Source organism: Mus caroli, unplaced genomic scaffold (assembly GCF_978045245.1).
Source record: "Mus caroli unplaced genomic scaffold, Mus_caroli_1 scaffold_5, whole genome shotgun sequence".
NCBI classification, from domain to species: Eukaryota; Metazoa; Chordata; class Mammalia; order Rodentia; family Muridae; genus Mus; species Mus caroli.
Window position 1 is genome coordinate 132,731,665 of NW_028227260.1, and position 19,871 is coordinate 132,751,535.

Here is a 19,871-nt window from a genome sequence, read left to right on the forward strand (position 1 = left end):
CAGAGGAAAGATGTCAGATGTGGGAGGCAGTTGGTTACAATCTGTCTTCCATTTGTTGTATCTGGGACATTTAACAAATTCTACATCTGCTTTATGGTTGTATGGTTTTTCATTGTATTGGTTAATCACTTTTTTATTGGCTCCTGTTTTAGACATTTAGATTAACTTCTTGGCTGTCAGAAAAGCATATTTCACGGCTGGGTTGGCTTAGCTGGTGGAGACTTGCCTAGCATGCATGAAGCCCTGAATTCAGTCCCTGTCACAGTATAAAAATAGGTGTGCATAACACTTTGAATGTTGAGACAAGTATTTAGCTAGCAGTTCAAGGTCATCCTCTGCTATAGAGCAAACTCAGGTCATATGAGGCTACATGAGAGCCTACTGTCTCAAATAAGCAAAGAAAAAAATTCATGTTTCAAGCTGGGAGGTGGTGGAGCATGCCTTTAATCCCAGCACTTGGGAGGCAGAGGCAGGCGGATTTCTGAGGCCAGCCTGGTCTACAAAGTGAGTTCCAAGACAGCCAGGGCTACACAGAGAAACCCTGTCTCAACCCCCCCCCCAAAAAAAAAAAAAAAATCATGTTTCAGTGGCCACCTCTAAAAAGTATTTGGCCATGATAATTTAAATTGTTCTTTAAACTTTCTCCAGTAAAATATACTTCTTATGGGCTGGAGAGATGGCTCAGAGGTTGATAACACTAACTGCTCTTCCAGAGGTCCTAAATTCACTTAGGACCACCAGTGGATTACAACAATGTATAATGAGATATGGTGCCCTCTTGTGGCATGCAGGCTTATATGCAGGCAGAACACTGTGTACATAGTAAATGAATCCTTTTTTTTTAAAAGGCGGAGGTGGTACATGTCTTTTTTTTTTTTTTAAGATTTATTTATTTATTATATGTAAGCACACTGTAGTTGTCTTCAGACACTCCAGAAGAGGGCATCAGATCTCATTACGGATGGTTGTGAGCCACCATGTGGTTGCTGGGATTTGAACTCTGGACCTTTGGAAGAGCAGTTAGTGCTCTTAACCGCTGAGCCATCTCACCAGCCCCGAATCTTTTTTTTTTTAAGACCTTTTTTTTTTTAATTTATTTATTTTTGTGTGAGTACACTGTAGCTATTTTCAGACAGACCAGAAGAGGGCATCAGATCGCATTATAGATGGTTGTGAGCCACCATGTGGTTGCTGAGAATTGAACTCAGGACTTCTGGAAGAGCAGTCAGTGCTCTTAACCACTGAGCCATCTCTCTAGTCCCCCCTCCCCCGTAAATGAATCTTTAAAAAAACATTTTGCCGGGCGTGGTGGCGCACGCTTTTAATCCCAGCACTCGGGAGGCAGAGGCAGGCGGATTTCTGAGTTCGAGGCCAGCCTGGTCTACAAAGTGAGTGCCAGGACAGCCAGGGCTACACAGAGAAACCCTGTCTCGAAAAACCAAAAAAAAAAATAAAAATTTTAAAAATCTAATATATATATATATATATATATATATATATATATACACACACACACACACACACACACACACATATCTCCTTCAATCCCTACAACATCTGTTCCAGATAGACTGTTGACTTCGAATGGGTGTCTTCATGTGCATAGATTATGGAAAGAAGTAGTCAAACAGGTTCAAATGCAAAGGAATATTTCTGAATGAAGTAACATGTGGACCGCTGAAATATGGCCTTTCTTCTTTAACTGCCATTTTTAAATTATTTACTGTTATTTTATGGACATCTGTGTTTTGACTGTACGTATGTCTGTGTGAGGGGGTCATACCTCCTGGAACAGGAGTTGCAGACAGTTGTGAGCTACCTTGTGGGTGCTGGGAATTGAACCCAGGTCCTCTGGAAGAGCAGCTGGTGTTTTCAACCACCTAACCATCTCTCCTACACCCTCAAAAATAGCTCTTTTAGAGCTCTAACTTTATAGTTGGAAAGGCAAGGGAAGTTGGGCATGTTAGTACCTGCCAGAGAGATGGGGAGCGGGGGAGGGAGACAGACTCCATGATAGTTCTTATGTAGAAGAGTGACCATTTAGGGCAGTCCCCACCCTATCACTCTCACCTCTCCCCTCCTTTGTAAGCTTCCTTGGAAAAGTTTCCAAATTCTGTACTTATCTGTTTACTGCCCTGATTCTTACTGTGTTTCCTCTTCCCTCTCCACCTTTGCTGTAAAGTTTAATTTGGTTCAAAGGTTTAAGTTAGACTGGGGCTATGTTTGGGGGAAGATGCTTAACAGATGATGGCGCTGCCTAGAGTCCTCACTCTGGATATCTGAACCTGTGGTTTAAAAATATTTAATATACATGATGCAGTCCCATACATGATGCAGTCCCAGTGTACCGTATTTGAAGAGGAGTACAGATTATCTGTGAAGCTGTTAAGTGTTTTACAACATGATGGAAAATAATGAACAAAACTAGATTGACAATCTGGGCAAGGATGGTGCACGTGTGTTATCCCAGCACTCAGAATATGGAGGCTGGAGGATCAAGGTCAGCCTCAGGTACAGTGAGTTTAAGGGCAGCCTGGGCTATATAAGTCTGTCTTGGTGAAACAGAGCAAACAAACAAAGTCCAAAATTAAGGATGGCAGGAGACATAGCTCATTGCTGTCACTCGTACTGTCATGAGTCTGAGCTAGCCCACATACAAATTCTAGGTTGGCCCCTAGGACTGCTTGTTGTCTTTGGCTACATAATGAGACCACATCTCAAAAAAACCTCACAGAGCTGTATTCAGTTATTATAATACCCCAAGCCCATCATTGCTTTCTGTTCTATTCAAATGTTCCTTGTAAACCTTTGGGGAGTAAATGCCTATTTTTATCCAGAACTGACCACAAGAAGGTACTGTTCTATTTTTGTCTAATGTAGAAGTTACCTGAAACCAGGTTTGAGTTAGCCCACCATTAGCATCTTTTTATCCTCCCTTCTTTTTGTTACTATATACTAACTGAATAAGTGGGTTTTGTTACAGCACACATATAATGTACTTTGATCACACTCAGCCCTGTTACTTTCTTCTGCCCCTCCCCCCATCCTTAATAGTCCCCCTTTTAGTTTCGTGGTCTTTCCAGCCTGTAACCTCCACATACTTGGTCTTCATGGAATTGATCATAATTAACAGGATGGTCTCCACTTCCATCCATTTTCCTGCACCAATAAAAATGTATTCTTGATAGTTAAGCAAAGTTCTATTGAACGCATATACTACATTTTCTTCAGATCATCTTTTCTGTGTGTGTGTGCACATGTGTGCATGAGTGTGTTTCTGGGAATTGAACATGTACATGCTAGATAAATAAGTCTACCACTGAAGTATATTCCTAGGCCTTTTTTCTTTTCTCATCACCCCCACCCCATTTTTTTGAGCTAGTGTCTCACTGGGTTTTCTAGTCAGGCCTTGAACTTGCATTCTTCATTCCATAGCTAATTATCAAAAGCCACCTACATATACAAGGACACACTCTGCCTTGGTCAGTGCCACCTTAATGACATGATTCAAGTATAGCATCATTGATAGGGGAACATTGGAAGTCACGTGCCTCCAGAAGTGAGCGGGATTAGTTATACAGTATGCTGGTTGATGGACTAAAGCTGGACCTGTAGCTTACCAAACTCAGATTTGATTCCTAGTTTATCTGAAATGGAGTAAGAGAGAAGCAAAGAAAATGGCATTAGACAAATCCACAGTATGGTGCAGCTGACAAGCTATCTGTTTCAATCGGGTCTTTAATAGGTCAGTGTTGTGACATGAAATGAAATTGGGAGGTCCAGTATAGAGGAAGAGAAACATAGCCAAGTGAGATGCAGGCGGAAGAGCTGACCCATGAAGAGATTGTAGCGAAGGCAAGGAAGCTTGTGCGTGATGTGACAGCATTGGAAGACTTTGAGGAAAGCTGTATCAAAATATAAGCAGAAAGCAACAGTGTATAGAGAATAGATAATTCCCTTCCTTCCGTGTGTGTGTGTGTGGTGTGTGGTGTGGTGTTGTGTGTTTATTGTTCGCTCATTTGTGTTCTTCTCCAATGTGGGTCCTGGGGATTAAACACTGGCCAGTGGGGTTGGTGGAAAGCACCTTTAATACATCCCTTGGTCAGAGAGATGCTCAGTAGTTGAGAACACTTTGTGTTTCTTGAGAAGATCCAGTACCCTTCTTTGGCTTTGGGCTGTACATATACACATAGACAAATACAAAGTAGATATGTCTTAAAACTATATCTCAAATATAGTTGTAAAGTATGTACATGAAATAGTTTTGTGGCTTTTGATTAGTTCATTAGTTTACCTCAAAGTTGACTCTTGGATTTTGTTTTGAATTGTTTTAAAACGCAGTCTCAGTCCAGAACCCAGGCTGGCCTCAAACTCACAAAAGCCCTCCTATCCATAAAAGTTGTGTTTTAAAAGAAATTTCATAAGTCTATTTTATTTATTTGTTGGGAGGCACATGTGTGTGGCATGGTGTACAAGTGGAGATCTGAGGACAAGTTCTGGGTGTCTGTTGTCTCCTTCTGACAATAAGCATGTGGACCTATTGTCAGGTGCCGTTATCTGATGACATATGGTACTAAGTATGAAGGAGCAAACCCATATTTTATAAGAGACCCAACCTCCTCTGCTAGTAGTTATATAATTATATTCTTACCAACATTAGAAGAAGGATTTTGAGATGTTTGTCTTTCATCATTGTAGACTCTATTGTAAAAACCATAGTGGAAATGATGAGCGAGATGAAGAAGATGAGGAGCGAGAGAGTAAAAGCCGTGGAAGAGTAGCGATTGATCAGCAGCTAACCCAGCAACAGCTTAATGGAAACTAGGTATGGAAGTTGATTTAAAGCTCTGTTGTCGGAACACCGTGCACACTAAAACAGAATGATGTGATGCAGCAAAACTATTAAGCCTATTGTATAGAGTTCCGAATGTGGGGCCAGGATGCTTAGTTAGGACTCTACAGGATGCCCTGTAGAGTTGTATTTGCTTTTCTTTAGCTGGTCAGTTTTAGAGCCATAAACAAGCTATCTACTTCATCAGTAAACATAGTTAGAATATGGCATTAGTAAGATACCCTTGTTCCTTAATAATGTTATGTCAATTATATCACCTTAAGCATCATATTTTACATTTTTTTATCATCTTTTAAACAGGTTCGTGGGACAGAGAGAGTTAGAAAACTGAGAAAAAACAACTATAACTCCTGTGCTTCTTTTCCACTTTTTTCTAAAATAAAGGGTTTGTAACTTTTTACTGCCCGACTCTTAGATCCTTCATTGAACTGCCTAAATCACCTTGTTAGTTTGTTTTCTGAGCCTTCAGTAGATGGCCGACTTTGACATATTGATATTACGTAGCTGTAGTTTGCAGTTTCTGGGAAGCAGTCAAAACACTATTAGCCCTGTGTATACTGTCAGCAGTTAAAACAGACATTGAATGAAGTAAACTGTATTTCTGGACTGAACAAAGTTCTACTGTTTAGAGTATGTAAGTTTGTGTAGTAGATCCACGCTCAAAGGAAACCAGAAGCAAGTTGTACTCCACCTTGCAAACATGCCTCTGGTAGCAACACCTGGCAATTTGGGGACTTTTCCTTGTTTTCATACTCAAGCAATGGAAACGACCAATGAAGAGACTCTTCTTTTTGTCTTGGCTTTGACAGCACATGCTCTAACCATTTCTGTCGCGAAGCGTGCTGAAGCCTACCTGTGGTCCTTTTTAGAGTTATTCTCACTGAGCGGCATGGACTCTGGGCAACTGGTGATGATAAGCTCTGAGCTCCAGTGCTTCTGCCAAAACTCTTGACAGTACACCTTTCTGTGCTGTACAGAGAGCTTCTGGCAAAATAATGGAATCGTATCAAGATCAAAATAATGTTTGGCAACATCAGATTAAACCTCTTTGAAATTCAAGAGGTCAGCAATGCGCTAAAGGACTTTGGACATCATGTCTGAAACCAGCTTCTCTCAAGTGCCCTGTTGTGTGGAACACTTCACATATTGGCCCAGCATATATAAGGAGGTCTTATATGCTAACATTTTTTTTAAAGGAACCATCTTTGTGCAAAACAGTATTTCTTTTTGACTCTGTGACCACTATTTTAGAAACATTATTTAATGCTTTCAGTCATCAGTTTGCTTACAGATTGAATAAGCTTTTGTGCCCTGTTTTTCTTCGAGGGCTCGGAAGTATTTTCTCAATCACCAGATTTTTAGAAAGGCTTTCTTTCCACTGGCGTTTCTCGCTTGTGACACACATCCACTTACCTGCTGAAGCACATTTACATATTTCTTTATGGCAAAACCAAAAAAGTTAGTTGCGGTCTGCCTAATGTTACCATAGCACCTCAGTATGAAAGGTAAGGATTCTGAGTTCCACATCATTAGTTAACCTACCATAATGAATCAGATTTGCAAATAAGAAATAACGTACTAACTTGACTGTACATTCATCTATTCTGTAGCTGGTAGAACAGCGTTTTGAAATGTAACAGGTGGAAAATTACACTGTGCTTATTGACTGAATTTTTAAACTGCTTGTCCCTTAAGATCATGTTTGTTAAGGTGTGTATTTACACATTTACTTAAATCAAGGGACTCAATGCTTGCTTTCTTTTAACCATCTTTTATTGTTATTTTAGAAGGAAACTAGCTTTAGTAGTGGATTGCCTTGTGCGTCTTCTCCTTTCACTCTTAATATGCCATGATGTGTATGGGATTAGTTTGCAAGGTTCATCATGACTTGAAGTGCAAGGACAGATCTCAGTTTGTTTACCAAGCGATGCGACTTTTCCCAAAGGATCTGTACTTTATTTCCTTATAACAGCTTGAAAACCATTCTTTTTTAAATCTTTAAATCACTGTGTCTAGGTAATTTTTCCATTGTGTGCCATAGAACTTACCCATGGAGAAATGGAGCCCCTTCATTTTTGGACAACTACTGTAATGATTTTTTTTTAAGAAAAATGGAAGGTGCCAGGGGTAATTATGGCCAGTCAATTATTATATAAAGGACTTCAAATGCTATAGCCGTCAGTTGATGGATTTGATATGTAGTACATGTATGATTTTGTATGGGTTTCTTCAGCCCTTTCTCTGCCACTAGCAACCAGAAAAGCACTTTACCTTTTGGTTGGTTAGATAGGTGGCTAACTACCTGTTTTTCTCACTGTGCTGTGATTGGCTAGATAACCTTCATTTAAAGTTGAAATGTAAACTGAAGTCACATTAAACATTCACGTTTGGCTGTAAACTTCCAATAGTTTGATTCTTTGTTCCTGTTTTCATTCTATGCTGAGTAAAAGTGCCTTACAATGTAAAAATTGTACAGTACTTACGTTCCCAAGTAGCAGCTTCACCATCTGGCTAGGCGTCACATTGTGGTAGGAGTATTAGATCAGTAGACCTCAGCAGTGTATTTACTGTACAACTCTTAAGTCCTTAACTGTAGTTTTAATAAGCATGACATTATTTGGCAAATATATGGCATTTACATCATTTCCAAAAATACTGCCATTGCTGTCTACTGCGTATTTTTAGCCTGAAATTTTGATGCGTCTTTTTTTCTTGTTTTTTCTTTATTTCTTTTGTTCCCTTTTGTCATTATTAATATTAAACCGTGTAATCTTTGCAAGCGTATATTGAAGATTATTCTGGAGCATTTATTGCCTTACCAGAAATGTTAGTAAGAAATGTTCTTTAGAATAGAAGGGTAGACTTGAGTTTCTATACTTTAAGAAGACCTCTTTGTTCCTGGGGGGAGGGGGGAGTTTTGCTTTCATCTCCTTGTTTTAAAGCCCACACAAGAAGTGAATTTCATATCAAGGATCAGCAGTTTTCAAACTTGAGGTGCTTCTTAGTGCACACGACTCAAGATCCTGACAGAGTAACATGATCTACAGATCTGCTAGTGAATTGAATCTATGTACTTGAACAAATGTGTGAATCTCAAATATCTCAAAGCAAAAGTGTTGTAGAATGTTGTTGCTTTTTGAAAAAGCACTGAAGTTAGACCAAGGCACAGTTTTGTTTTAGCAGACATTTAAGTTAATTGTAAAGATAAGGAATGCATCATGGGTCAAAAAATCAAACATTCCTCAATGTTATGTATATTTTGTTCCTGTTATATTGGCTTTATTTTCAAAATTGTAGTTTGTAGTATTAGTTTCCTTTTAATGGTATTCTTGCATATACTATTCATTCAATAAATGAGTTCTGGATTTCAGGTCTGTGTCTGCTTTGTAAAAGTGTGTATCAGGGGTTATTTGTACCAGCAATAGTGCCATGTTTCTTTCACTCTTCCTTTACTTCAAGGGGAAATACAAATGCCTAGGATGTTTAATAATAGCTCGACAGCAAACAGATATGAGAGGAGGACTAGAGAGTAGTTCCAGCATACTCTTAGCCTTGACTTCAGTCCCCTGGTATGGTAGATAAAGCACATAACTCAAAATGCAGATGGACTGGAGGGGTGTGGTTAAACAAAAATGAATATGATCAGCCCAGAGTTTCACAATATAAAGATGTCATCATGGAAAGAAATAGCAGCCCTTGAAAGACAGTAGATTTGGAGCTTATTTTGGTCCTTCTAATACATGATGCAGATCCCCATGGCTTAAATCAAGTTCACTGCCTCCAAATCAGTATGTAACTCTGAAAATGAACACACCAAAATGCCTAGTACAGATTATTTGACAGGTAACAGGTCTTTCAGCTATTCCACATCATAGACTTAGGTTACTCCCTTTTCGACAGACTGCTTGCTGCTGAACTTTGCACATCTGTTGTGCTTGATCTTACCCAGGTCAGAAATCAAAGTTTTGATTCCTGGACTTCACTTTTCCCAGACATAGTTTCTAAACCTGCTTTCCTATGGAAAGATGGCTGGGACACACAGTAGTATGATTTCCTATACATCCTAACTACCTGGCACATTGTGTGTGTGTGTGTGAGAGAGAGAGAGAGAGACAGAGAGAGGTAGAGAGAGAGAGTATTTAAAATCCATGATTAAGTATCAACTAAAAGACTATAATAAAAGCATAAAAATGAGTTATATGGTTTTCTTTACCTAGTTACACCTGTTGACAACTTGCTTTTTGTTTCAGTCTACGCTCCCTAGCAATTTCTGAAAGTCATACCCAAACCCTATTACTAATGACAGGGCCATCTGTCTATTTATTGAGATAAGGTGTCATACAGCATATCCTATATATAATCAAGGGTGACTGATCTACTGATTCTCCTACCTCCATCTCTCGGGTATTACATGTGTGTACAATCATGCTTAGTTTACCTTACCAGGTCCATATGTTTTTAAAAAAAGGAGTGTGTGTACCTGCATGTCTGGGTGTGTGTGTGTGTGTATGTGTGTGTGTGTGAGAGAGAGAGAATGTAAAAGAGAGAGAGATGTTCCAGTTCCCAAGGAATCCAGAAGAGGTTTCCAGAACTGGAGCTATGAGCCATATGACAGGCACATGTACAACATGTACCAGGGGCCAAACTTGCATCCTCTGCAAAAGCACTGAGCCCCAAATACAGCAAAGAGCCAGGCATGGTAGCACAAACCTTTAATCCTAGCACTTGGGAGGCAGGTACAGGTGGACCTCTGTCAGTTGAAGGCCAGCCTAGTCAACAAAGCTACATAAATATTGAGATGTAATCTCCTGTAGAGGGGGAGGGAGGCGGGAGCAAAGTGGCTCATAACTGTTATCCCAGCACTCAGGAGCCAGAAGCAGGAGGATCACACACTTAGAGCCAACTTGTGGCTACCTGGTGAGACTTAGTCTCAAAAATAAACAGTGGTGCACACCTGTAATCTTAGCATTTAGGGGACCCAGAGTTTAAGACCACCTTCATCTACTTAACAAGCTCAAGACCAGCCTGGCTACATAAGACTCTTGTCTCAGAAAAGAACAGATTGCAGACTTGCAAATTATGGCTTTGTCTGTACCTCTCTGTAACTGTGCTTCTTTTTATGGTACTGGCAGGGAGATTAAGAAAATAAAAGCCAGATGGACAAGGCCCTAACTAGGTGAACTGTATGGATGATAATCCTTAAATAACGTGATGTGAAAACAAGTCCTAATTTGGGAACCTGTTAGAAAAAAAGAAACTACGAAGAACTGTTTTGAGTGGGGGGGTTGATAATCTTGGAAATAAGATCTCTTACTATATATTAAAGAGCGTTGCTGAGGCAAAAATAGTGTAACATGGATGCTGGGTTTCAAGATGTTCTGTTGGGATTTCTATAAAATCATTTGTACATAAGGGTGAAGTGTTTCTGCACATTTTAGAAATCAGAACTTATGAATTTTTTTATTAATTTATAAAAGTAACTTAGGGGCTTGGAGAGATAGATCAGCAGTTGAGTTCCTGCATTGAGCAACTGACAACTTCCTCTAATTCTAGTTCTAGAGGATCCTCGTTGGGCACCTGCACTCATGTACACAGGCCCACATATAGATGTACACATGCATATCATTCAAAATAGAAATTATTTATACAAGTAATGCTTTGGAGAGCTGGCTCAGGAGTTAATGCTTGCTACCCTTGCAAAGGACCCAAGTTCAATTTCCAGCACCCGTGTTGGGCATCTCACAACCACATGTAAATCTAGTTTCAGGGAATTTTACCCCTCTTCTGAACTCTTCAGGCACTTATACCCACAAATGGACATCTCCACATACAGACACATACTTTTAAAAAAGTAATCTAGGGTCTAGAGAAATGGTTTACAGACGACGGACTGGGATCAGTTCCCAGAACCCCCATCCTGTGGCTCACAATTGCTGTGAATCAAGTTCCAGGGGATCTGGTGGCCCCATCTAGCCTGCAGTCATCAACAAACACATGCACACATCCATACACACATAATTTAAAAGAAAGAGAAGGGTAACCTATAACGCTAAACAAAGCACATTCTCAGTGTAGACTGCAGTGGTGATGAACGTTGAAAATATATTAATAGAAGCCAGACACAGTAAGTCACAAATGGTATAACTCAATTTATATGAAATTCCCAGAGAGTCCAAAGTTAAAAAAACAAAAAGGCAGATTATCGGTTGTCAGTAGCTACAGAGATGGGGCATTGAAGATATTAATAGGTATAGGGTAGAGGGTTCATGCCCTTTCCCTCTTCCATGTTAGCATGCCTATTGTTGTTAACCTTATTCAACTCATGTTAGGGCAATCATATTGCTGAGACTTAATGAGTATAGCTTGACATTCCTAGAAGACAGAGTCTCACATCAGACTCTCTGATCCTCTGACTCTTAGAATCTTTCAACACCCTCTTCTGAAATGATCTCTGAGCCTTTGGCTGTGACTGAATTACGAGAAAGAATTTTATGTTGAATGAATTTTACTTCAGCATTTTCACAAAACTGAAGCTGGGGATGGTGTTTCATGCGTGCAGTCCCTACCATTTGCCTATAAGCCTGGAGGAGGCAGAAGTAGAATTAGGCTTTCAGGGACATCTTCAGCTGCATCATGAGCTTGAGGACAACTTGAGCTACATAAGATTCCCACACCCCCCCCCCACATACACACACCTAGTATGTACCTAGTATGCGGTCTTTTCATATGTTTAAAATGTAGAAAGGTATATGTGAAGTCTCCCTTTTCCCCACAACTTAGTCCCTCCAATGTATTGCATCAGTTTCCTTGTCCATGATTTTATGCATATATAAGATACACTATTTCTCTCTCCTTCCCTCCAACCTCTGGGTATGGGTTGGGTGTTATGTATGTTTCAAGTTGTAATAAGAATTGCCAGCCGGGCGTGGTGGCGCACGCCTTTAATCCCAGCACTCGGGAGGCAGAGGCAGGCGGATTTCTGAGTTCGAGGCCAGCCTGGTCTACAAAGTGAGTTCCAGGACAGCCAGAGCTATACAGAGAAACCCTGTCTTGAAAAACCAAAAAAAAAAAAAAAAAAAAAAAGAATTGCCACCCAAACGTTTCATCCCATTTTAAGTTAAGTTTGTCTGATTTTCCACTTTAGAAGGGCAGCCATGATGGCTCATGCCTATAATCCCATCCTAGCACTTGTAAGCCTAAGACATAAGACTGGAGGATTGTCATCAGCTTGAGGCTAGCCTGGTCTACCTAATGAGTTCCAGCCAGCCAAGAGTAGAATATAAGACCTCATCTCCAAAAAATGTACTAAAGGGGCTGGAGGGGTAACTCGGTGGTTAAGAGCACTAGCTGCTCTTCCAGAGGACCTGGGTTCAATTCCCAGCACTCACATGGTAGCTTGCAACTCTCTGTAACTGTCCAGCATTGGGATATCTGACACCATTATACCAATTACATAAAATGAAAAAAATGTAAAATGTGCTAAAATGAGTGGGGAGGGGGAGCATGGTGTGGTTCTGTGGGCTTGGGATTTTGCCAGGAATCCATGACTATATCTCAGCAATATGTGGATTATTCCTGGAAACCTGTGGGGCATGGGTGTGTGGGAAGAGGGGAGAGAGAGAGAGCCCACATCCGGCCAGAGTTCCTGTGCTCTGGGCAGGTGGACTCGGGAGGACTGCTGGACGCTTTCCACTTGGCCCCGGGTGGGCATCTGGCTGTGTGAAGCCAATGACCCCACTCAGCAGGGGGTAGACAAGGGGCATTCCCCATACCAGGTTCTCAGTCTCCAGCATTCCACACTGGATACGGCAGAAGAGCTAAGAACAGAATAGGGGCCCCAGGAAGACACTCTCGTCCCGGAGTTACAGAAAGAAGGCAGAGGGAGAGAGATTCCCACGCAGGCGAGAGGCCTTAGTCCGGGCCTTGATGAACAGAGACAGTATGTGGTTTTAGAGCTTTATTGTAGAAAGGCAGGGAGAAAGAGAGAAGGTAGAAAGAGAGAGACCAGCCATGGCCAAGAGGAGAGAAGGGGGAAAAGGAGAGAAGAAAGGCTAGAGAGTAAGAAAGCTTAAAGAGAGAGAGGTAAAAGCTTAGAGTAAGAGAGAGAGAGAGCAAGAGGGAGAGTAAGAAAAGTTAAAGCTTAAGAAATCGAGGAGGGGCCAAGCAGCCCCTCTAATAGTGAGCTTGTTATCTTGTTGTTGCTAGGTAACTGAGAGGAGTCTAGCCTGAAGGCCAGAAGTTTGGGACATTGTCTATGTGACTGAAAGCCATGAGCCTCTCCTGTGGGGGCTGTGGAGGTGGTAACTTGGATAGGAGCCAGGGGGTCCAGGAGACATGAGGGAATGCCTTCTGTCCCATGTAGGTGGGAATTACCACCACCAGCTTTAACCGTAGTTCACTGGAGACCAGGCTGTTTGTACATAGCCCATTGCCCCACAGAAACCAGGCACTCACTGTTTCATTTGCATAAGAATGAGAAGGCTTTATTTTGGCTGGGATTGGTGACTTAGCCCAGAAATTCCAGCATTTGGGAAGCCGAATCCTGGAGAACCAGGAGTTCAAGGTCATCCTCAGGTACCTCATTTGTTCAAGACCAGCCTGTGCTACCATGAAACCTTGTCCCCACTCCCCTCAACCCCCAAACACGCTGTTTTCATAGGTTGTACTAACCATGGAGAATGGTCATTTACCTTTCTCTTGATTTCTGAAGAGTAGCAGGCTTTGCACCATGATCTAGTGTTTCCAGATAGGCTTTCCTCTCCACAGTCAGGCTTATCCTGCGTCAGTCCCATGTTTGGCAAGGGCAACGTATGACTGAAGAACTTGCATAGCCTTATGGTGTATCATGACTCTTAGCCCCAGTTATAACTAACAGCTGGTGGCTTTTGTGAAAAAGGAAAGCATCATTTGAACTTTTAACTTTTCAGCTGTTTGTTTTGACTTCGCATAAATACTGAGACTAGCTAGGAAATGAGCTTTTGTTTCATTTGCTAAAAATGATTTTTTTTTTCATGAGGCAATTTCAAGCAATTTGAATTTAGCAATCTCTACTTGTCTGAAAAGAAGTTATTAATTAAAAAAACCCAAACAAACAGGGACCTATTATGCTGCCTAGTCACATGAAAGAATCTAAATGAACACAGTCAAGGCTGAATCAACACATGAAATTATTTTCTAATTCCCCAAATTACATTTATGCTAATTAGTATCTAGTAAAACATTTAAATTTTTTCCAATGTTAAACATTACAAAAATAATTTTGGTGTTTTCCTAATAACCCAGCCTTTGATCATGTTTGTATTTATTTGATCGTTGTCAGTTTGTTAAATAATTAGGTAAGAGCAACAAAATAAAATGGCTTCATGAGAGTCCTTTTCTGTAACTTAGAACTTCAGTAGTCATAGGAACTGCGGTCATTCACTTATCTTTCAGAAGTAAGCTAAAGAGTTGAATGCAAAGGTGTTTTCTCAAATCTTCCTGACCCTTAAGCCCCCACTAGGTGTATGTTCTATATTTGATATTGATTTGGTAGCACTGGAAGCAATGACTCTTTTCGTTTGCTTGTTTTATGATTTCTTTATGGGGGCTGGAGAGATGGCTCAGTGGTTAAGAGCACTGACTGCTCTTCTGGAGGACCTGAGTTCAAATCCCAGCAACCACACGGTGGCTCACAACCATCTGTAATGGGATCTGGTGCCCTCTTCTGGTGTGTCTGAAGACAGAGACAGTGTATTCTAATACATAAAATAAATAAATCTTTAAAATAAGGTTTATTTATTATGAATACAGTATTTCTCCCACATGTGTGCCTGCAGGCCAGAACTGGGCATTGGATCTCATTTAAATGGTTGTGAGCCACCATGTGGTTGCTGGGAATTGAACTTTGGATCTCTGGAAGAGCAGTCAGTGCTCTTCACTGGTGAGCCATCTCTCCAGCATTCCTGCCCCAACAATGATTCTTTGGGATCTTGTTCCATGTGTTTTTAGTTAGAGAACAAGCACAGATGATACATGGTTTAGAAAGTTACTGATCAGAGAGTTGCAGTGTGTGTGTGTGTGTGTGTGTGTGTGTGTGTGCGCCCACCCTTACCTACTACCTTGTTTGTTGCTGCTTACAGCAGGATAGCCGGCCTGTGAGATACCAGGGGTCTTCCTGGCTCTGTTTGATATCTCGTCTTTGGGGCACTGGAGTTACAGACATGTGTTCCTGGATTTTTGTAGGTTCCTGGATTTTGAACTTTGGTTCTTGTGCTTGCATACAAGTGCTTTACCCTCTGAGCCTTGTCCCAGGGCCCTAAAAGCTGAACTTTTAACACTCTTTTGTGGGAGAGGGAAACAAGAGTCACTGTGGCCCTGGCTGTCCTGGAACTTGCTATGTTGGCAGTGTCCAGGCCAGAGGAACAGCATCCACATTGGACCTTCTGGAGGTCACCCGTTAGCAAAGCTACTATGAGCATACCTTGGAGAAGCAAAGTCCTGGGGGATTGTGCCCAGAGGGCCCTTGGTTGTTGCTAGGGCTCCTCGTGCTTGATGTCATTGTGTTCTCTTTGTATTTAGCTTGTTGTGATCATTTTGTGGAAGCTTCCCACTCCTCTCTGGGCAATTTACCTGTAGTACATGATTTAAGTGATGTTTTTCTGGGATAACATGGTTTAAAAGGATTAATGATTCAATTGAACTTTCTGAAAATACTTTAAAACAGGAGTGGCTAGGGCTTCTAATGAGGGGCAGAGAGAAGATAGGAATAAGACTAATTAGCACCATGACCAGGCTGGCCTCAAATTCAGAGCTCTGCTTTCCTCTGCCTCCCTGAGATGGGATTAAAGACAAGGAGCCCTACAGCAGGTTTCATTTACATACTGACTTTGTTTATTAGGAGGGTTTCTCTCTGTAATCCCTGCTGTCCTGGAACTCCCTGCATAGAACAGACTGGCCTTGAACTCAAACATCCTTCTGCTTCTGCCTCCTAAATGCTGGGATTAAAGACCTGCACCACCACCCTCCTCCAGTTTAACGTGATTTTCAACTACATTTTTTTCTAGGCATGTCTTTTTTTTTAATTTATTTATTTATTATTATATGTAAGTACACTGTAGCTGTCTTCAGACACTCCAGAAGAGGGAGTCAGATCTCGTTACGGATGGTTATGAGCCACCATGTGGTTGCTAGGATTTGAACTCCGGACCTTTGGAAGAGCAGTCAGGTGCTCTTACCCACTGAGCCATCTCTCCAGCCGTAGGCATGTCTTAAAAGAACTGTTCTTAAGCATTTCAACCTATCGTATACACCCCAATGACTTAAGGGAGCAAGCCAGAATGCTGGGGGTGTAAAGATAAAATGCTAACCAAAACAGGTAGCGGTTCAAGCTAGTGAGGTAGCTCAGTTGGTAGAGGGCTTGCCTAGTATAAGGAAAGTCTCAGGTTTCATTCCCAGTGCTGCATGCAGGAGTTCAAGGACTTCAAGGTCATCCTCAGCTACTTAATGAATTGGAGGCCCATCCTAGGTGTCTTAGTTAGGGTTTTACTGCTGTGGACAGACACCCTGACCAGGCAACTCTTATAAGGACAACATTTAATTGGGGCTGGCTTACAGGGTCAGAGATTCAGTCCATTATAATCAAGGCGGGAGCATGGCAGTGTCCAGGCTGGCATGGTACAGGAGAAGCTGAGAGTTCTACATCTTCATCTGTGGGCCTCTAAGAGAAGACTAATTTCTAGACAGCTAGGACTAGGGTATTAAAGCCCAGGCCCACAGTGGCACACCTACTCCAACAAGGCCACACCTCCTAATAGTGCCACTCCCTGGCCCAAGCATATACAAACCATGACCCTAGGCTATATAACCCTTTATCTAAAAAAGAAAATGGTACAAGAAGGAGTCTGGGGAGATAAGTGGGTCACATGCCTGATGTATAAAAATAGTGACTTAAGTTCCAATTCCCAGCATCCATGTAGAAGGCTGGTGTAGCAGTGCATGTATAAAATTCTGATGCTGGGGAATGGAGATGGAGCATCCCTGGGGTTTGCTGGCTAGCCAGCACAGCTGAAAGGCTAAGTCTGCTGCAGGCTCAGTCAGCAACCTTGTTTCAAATAAGGTGAAGAACAATAGAGTAAAGATGCTAGATACTGATTGATCTCGAGACGTCATGCACATATGCATGGGTAAGTGTACACACAGATACCTACACACACACACACACACACACACACACACACGGAAAAAAAGTAGAAAAAAAAGCTCAGTTGGTAAAGTGCTACTTGTGTAAACATTAGGACCTGTTTTTTTTTTTTTTTTTTTTTTTTTTTTTCTCCAGCATCCACATGAAAAGCTAGGTATAGTTAGCATGCACTTCTATCATCTGCTCTAGTGAAGCATGACAGGAGAACTCTAGGGTGTGCTGGCCAGGAAATCTGGTTGAATCAGTAAGCTCCAGTGGGAGAACAGGTTTCAGGAAACAAGATGGAGAATGATAGAGGAAGACACCCATCATTGACCTTGGCCTCCACCTACGCATACCCAGGAACATGTATGAATGCATGTACCTCATCCCCACAACACACACAAAGAAAAAGGAGTTATTTGTGCTCTTGAGTTTGGAAGTCCCAGGGTAAGATAAGTGGCACGTTCCTTTGGGTCTCTAATGAGGTTCTCCATGACAGGAGCACATAGCCAAGCAAAACTGCTCCTCTCATCCAGAAAGCTATCTGGATAAGAATAGCACCCCACACTCTCATACACTGACACTCTCCAGTAACCTAAAATTCTGCTGGGCCTCACCTCCCAGAAGTTCCACAGCCTCCTAATAGCACTAGCAGGCAAACAAACCTAACCAGATTGCCTGGCCAGCAAGCCTGAGAGATTCTCCTGCCTTGCTTTCCCGGAGCTGAGGGTCCAAGCACATCCCAACCATACCTAGATTTTTATGTGTGCCCCTGGGAGACAGTGGCTCAAACTATAACCTTGGGGTTCCAGTCTCTGCCATATCGTATTCTCATTGTCACCTACCTATATATCCCACATGGATATCCATTACTGAAGCTCCAAGCTCTCAGCTCCTCTCATGGACATTTCCAGCCCAGGTGATGTCTACTCAAGCATGAATTCCAGCCTAAATGTTCCTGGCCTAAGTTCTAGCTGTCTGCTTCCATCTCTATCTCCACCTACTTCTAAATTTCTCAAAAAATAGGTCCCTCTGTGTTTTAGATCAATCCTCTCTTTTTAAAAATCCATCCATCTTTCCTTCCTTCCATCTAATTACATGTATGTGCATGTGTAGGCATGCATGTGCCATTTGTCTTTATCTGTATGTCTATCTACCTATCTATCTATCTACCTATCATCTATCTATCTATCTATCTTTTATCCTGCCCATAATTCCAACACTTAGGAGACAGAGCAAGGAGGATTGCCATGAGTTTGAGGCCTCCCTGGATTACATAGTACATTCCAGGCCATTCTGAGCTACAGTGTAAAACCCTGACTCAAAAGCAAGCAAAGGCCTTCTAATCCATCCATCCATTGAAGTACATGTATGTTCATGTGTGGGCCACCTGTCTATATCTATACTATATATTTATTACATGTGTGTTAATGTATGGGCATCCACATGTCATGGCACGTGTACAAAGATCAAAGGACAACTTGCAGAGTTGTTTTGGTTTAAAGCCATTTGCAGAGTTTCTCCTCTTCTGCTCTGTCCATGTACTTCAGAATTCAATCCTTTCATTTTCTTTTGAGGGCAGTGGTTGGCCTTCGTCCTTCAACTGGATTAGAAGGTTATTTGTGACTATACTGGCCTCACTTCTCCTTCCCCAATTTCCCTCTATTCTTGTGTCCCACATGTCTAATTGTAACTTCTTCACCTCTACTTATGTAGATTTCTCTAATACTCCCTCACGCCTCACAATTTCACTTTCTTCTTTTTACTCTCAGCCACTCTGGCAAAGTTTGCAGTACCTGTTGCAAAGACCAGTGGCCCTTTCTATTTGTTCCCTTACTTCTTGGATGTATTTTTTATTCCCAAATGGTTTAACTGCTGTCACTGGGTCCTCAACTAATCTACTTTTGCCAAAGACCCAAAAATAGAATTCATATGTTAGATGGTGAGACCAAAATGGAAGTCTTTGGCTGTACAGACTCTTGGCCAAGCCTCTTACTTGCTGGTAGATAATGAATAGGAGTCTACCCCAAAGCTGGTTTGTTGGCAAAGTAAAGGCAAACCTGCCCAGATATAAGGGTGGACAAAGTATACACCGACACCATAAAGGGGCAGGAGCAAGATGAGAGTAATGCAAGCTAAAACAAGGTGTGGCAGGACAAATGGAGGTTTCTGGTTTGCTTAGGGAAAATGCTGCATGTAATGATAGCTCAAAGCTTGAAGCCAGGTCATGTGGCCCCTGCCCATAATCCCAACACTTAGGATGCTGAGGAAGGAGGATTGTCCTGAGTTTGAAGCTAACCTGGAATACATAGCATGTCCAGGCCATTTTGGGCTATTGTCTGAAATCCTGACTCAAAAGCAAGCAAAACCCAAAATTGAAGCCCTTGTGAGGTAGGCAAGCATAGAGAGAGCTTACCAACCTGGGCCTGCAGTTGGCTTGGCCTAGACCTGCACCCTTCCTTTAACAATGTGCCTGGCAACCTAAGATGTCCACCTTCATCAAGCTGCAGGTACACCATATTCCAACAATGGAATACGTTTCTCTTCCTCTAGCTTCAAAAATACCCCTTTTCTGGTCAGTTTCCACTCAAGTGTGTTCCAAGGCTTATGTGAGATTGACATGCCAGAAGGGAAGTTATCTGAACTGTTTTGGGGGTACACACATAGTAGGGGGTACACACATAGTAAGGTAAACTGTCCTAGAGTGAACTTTAGGGAAAAACTCTTTTTTACCAGCTTGTACCTATGCATAATTGGGTGTGCATCATGGGAACAGACAGGGACTGAAAGCAAAAGCTTACATAATCCAATATGCTTGTCAATCAAAACAGAACCACCTGTGGTACACACCTTACCAAC

The 19,871-nt window shown here is 41.7% G+C and overlaps 1 protein-coding gene across 1 annotated transcript in view; it reads left to right on the plus strand.

Annotated features, from left to right (window-relative positions):
• The window catches only part of Phf6 (PHD finger protein 6), a 45,299-nt gene extending 38,049 nt beyond the window's left edge, over positions 1 to 7,250 (plus strand). Inside the window, exons 10-11 of the mRNA XM_021153596.3 lie at positions 4,699 to 4,825; positions 5,153 to 7,250. Of these exons, the coding sequence (XP_021009255.1) occupies positions 4,699 to 4,825 (127 nt within the window). The 3' untranslated portion in view covers positions 5,153 to 7,250. The remainder of the gene's footprint in view (positions 1 to 4,698; positions 4,826 to 5,152) is intronic.
• The last annotated feature ends 12,621 nt before the right edge of the window (positions 7,251 to 19,871 follow it).